General features: G+C 66.4%; 1 protein-coding gene across 1 annotated transcript in view; it reads left to right on the forward strand.

Moving 5' to 3' along the window:
• The first annotated feature begins 776 nt into the window (after positions 1 to 776).
• The window catches only part of TMEFF2 (transmembrane protein with EGF like and two follistatin like domains 2), a 301414-nt gene continuing 301306 nt past the window's right edge, over positions 777 to 884 (forward strand). Inside the window, 2 exon segments of the mRNA XM_027771550.1 lie at positions 777 to 873; positions 876 to 884. The exon segment at positions 876 to 884 is cut by the window's right edge and continues 75 nt beyond it. Coding sequence (XP_027627351.1) covers positions 798 to 873; positions 876 to 884 — 85 coding nt within the window. The 5' untranslated portion in view covers positions 777 to 797.

Genomic DNA, 884 nt, shown 5'->3' on the forward strand with positions numbered 1-884 from the left:
CGCCACCTCCGCCCCCACCATCTCCGGCTCCAAGAGACGCCACACAGCCCGCTAGCAGCCGGGGGTCACGCACAGAAGAGGGGCGCGCTAGTTCGGATGCTGCGCTCGGTAGGGGGCGTCCTGGCTCCGGGAGGCTAGAGATACTTTATACTGGCGGTCGTCCACCCTGAATCTCCAGCTTCTCACTCGAGCCATCCCCGCCTAGTACCACTCCGGCCAAAGCCGAGCGAGCTAGCCCATCTGTGGCATCCACCGCCGCCTCCTCCTTGCACCCCCTCGCCGACCCCTCCCTCCAGGGACCTGCATCCCGCTCCGCCAATCAGAGCTCGACTGCCTCTTCCCACGTGACCCCGGGCGGGCTAAGGACCTGCTGCTTCCCAAACGCCAGAGGGATGCGGGCGGCAGAGCGCGAGAGGCGGCTGCTAGGCTGCGGGGCGCTTTGACTGTCCCTCCACCCTGCCTCCTCGGGTTCCTCTCTTTTGCCCCCTGGACTCTGGTGTCCTCCTGCTTCCCAGCTTCCCAGATCCCCCTCCTTATGGCAGCAGCTTCCCGCGTTTCCAGTGCAGCTTTTCAGCGGGCCACCCTCGCGCTCCTGAGACTGAGCCGGGCCACTGGATGTTGCTGAAACTCTCAAGATCATGCGCGGGTTTGGCTGCCGCTTCCCCGCCGGGTGCCACTGCCACTGCAGCCACCTCTGCTGCCACCGTCCGCGGGATGCTCAGTAGCCCGCTGCCCGGCCCCCGCGATCCTGCGTTCCTCGGAAACCGTGTGCTGCTGCAGAGTTGTGCGAACTAGTCATGGTGCTGTGGGAGTCCCCGCGGCAGTGCAGCAGCTGGACACTTTGCGAGGGCTTTTGCTGGCTGCTGGCGCTCCCCGGGCAGCCT

Source organism: Tupaia chinensis, unplaced genomic scaffold (genome assembly GCF_000334495.1).
Source record: "Tupaia chinensis unplaced genomic scaffold, TupChi_1.0 Scaffold000225_1, whole genome shotgun sequence".
In the NCBI taxonomy this organism is placed as follows: domain Eukaryota; kingdom Metazoa; phylum Chordata; class Mammalia; order Scandentia; family Tupaiidae; genus Tupaia; species Tupaia belangeri.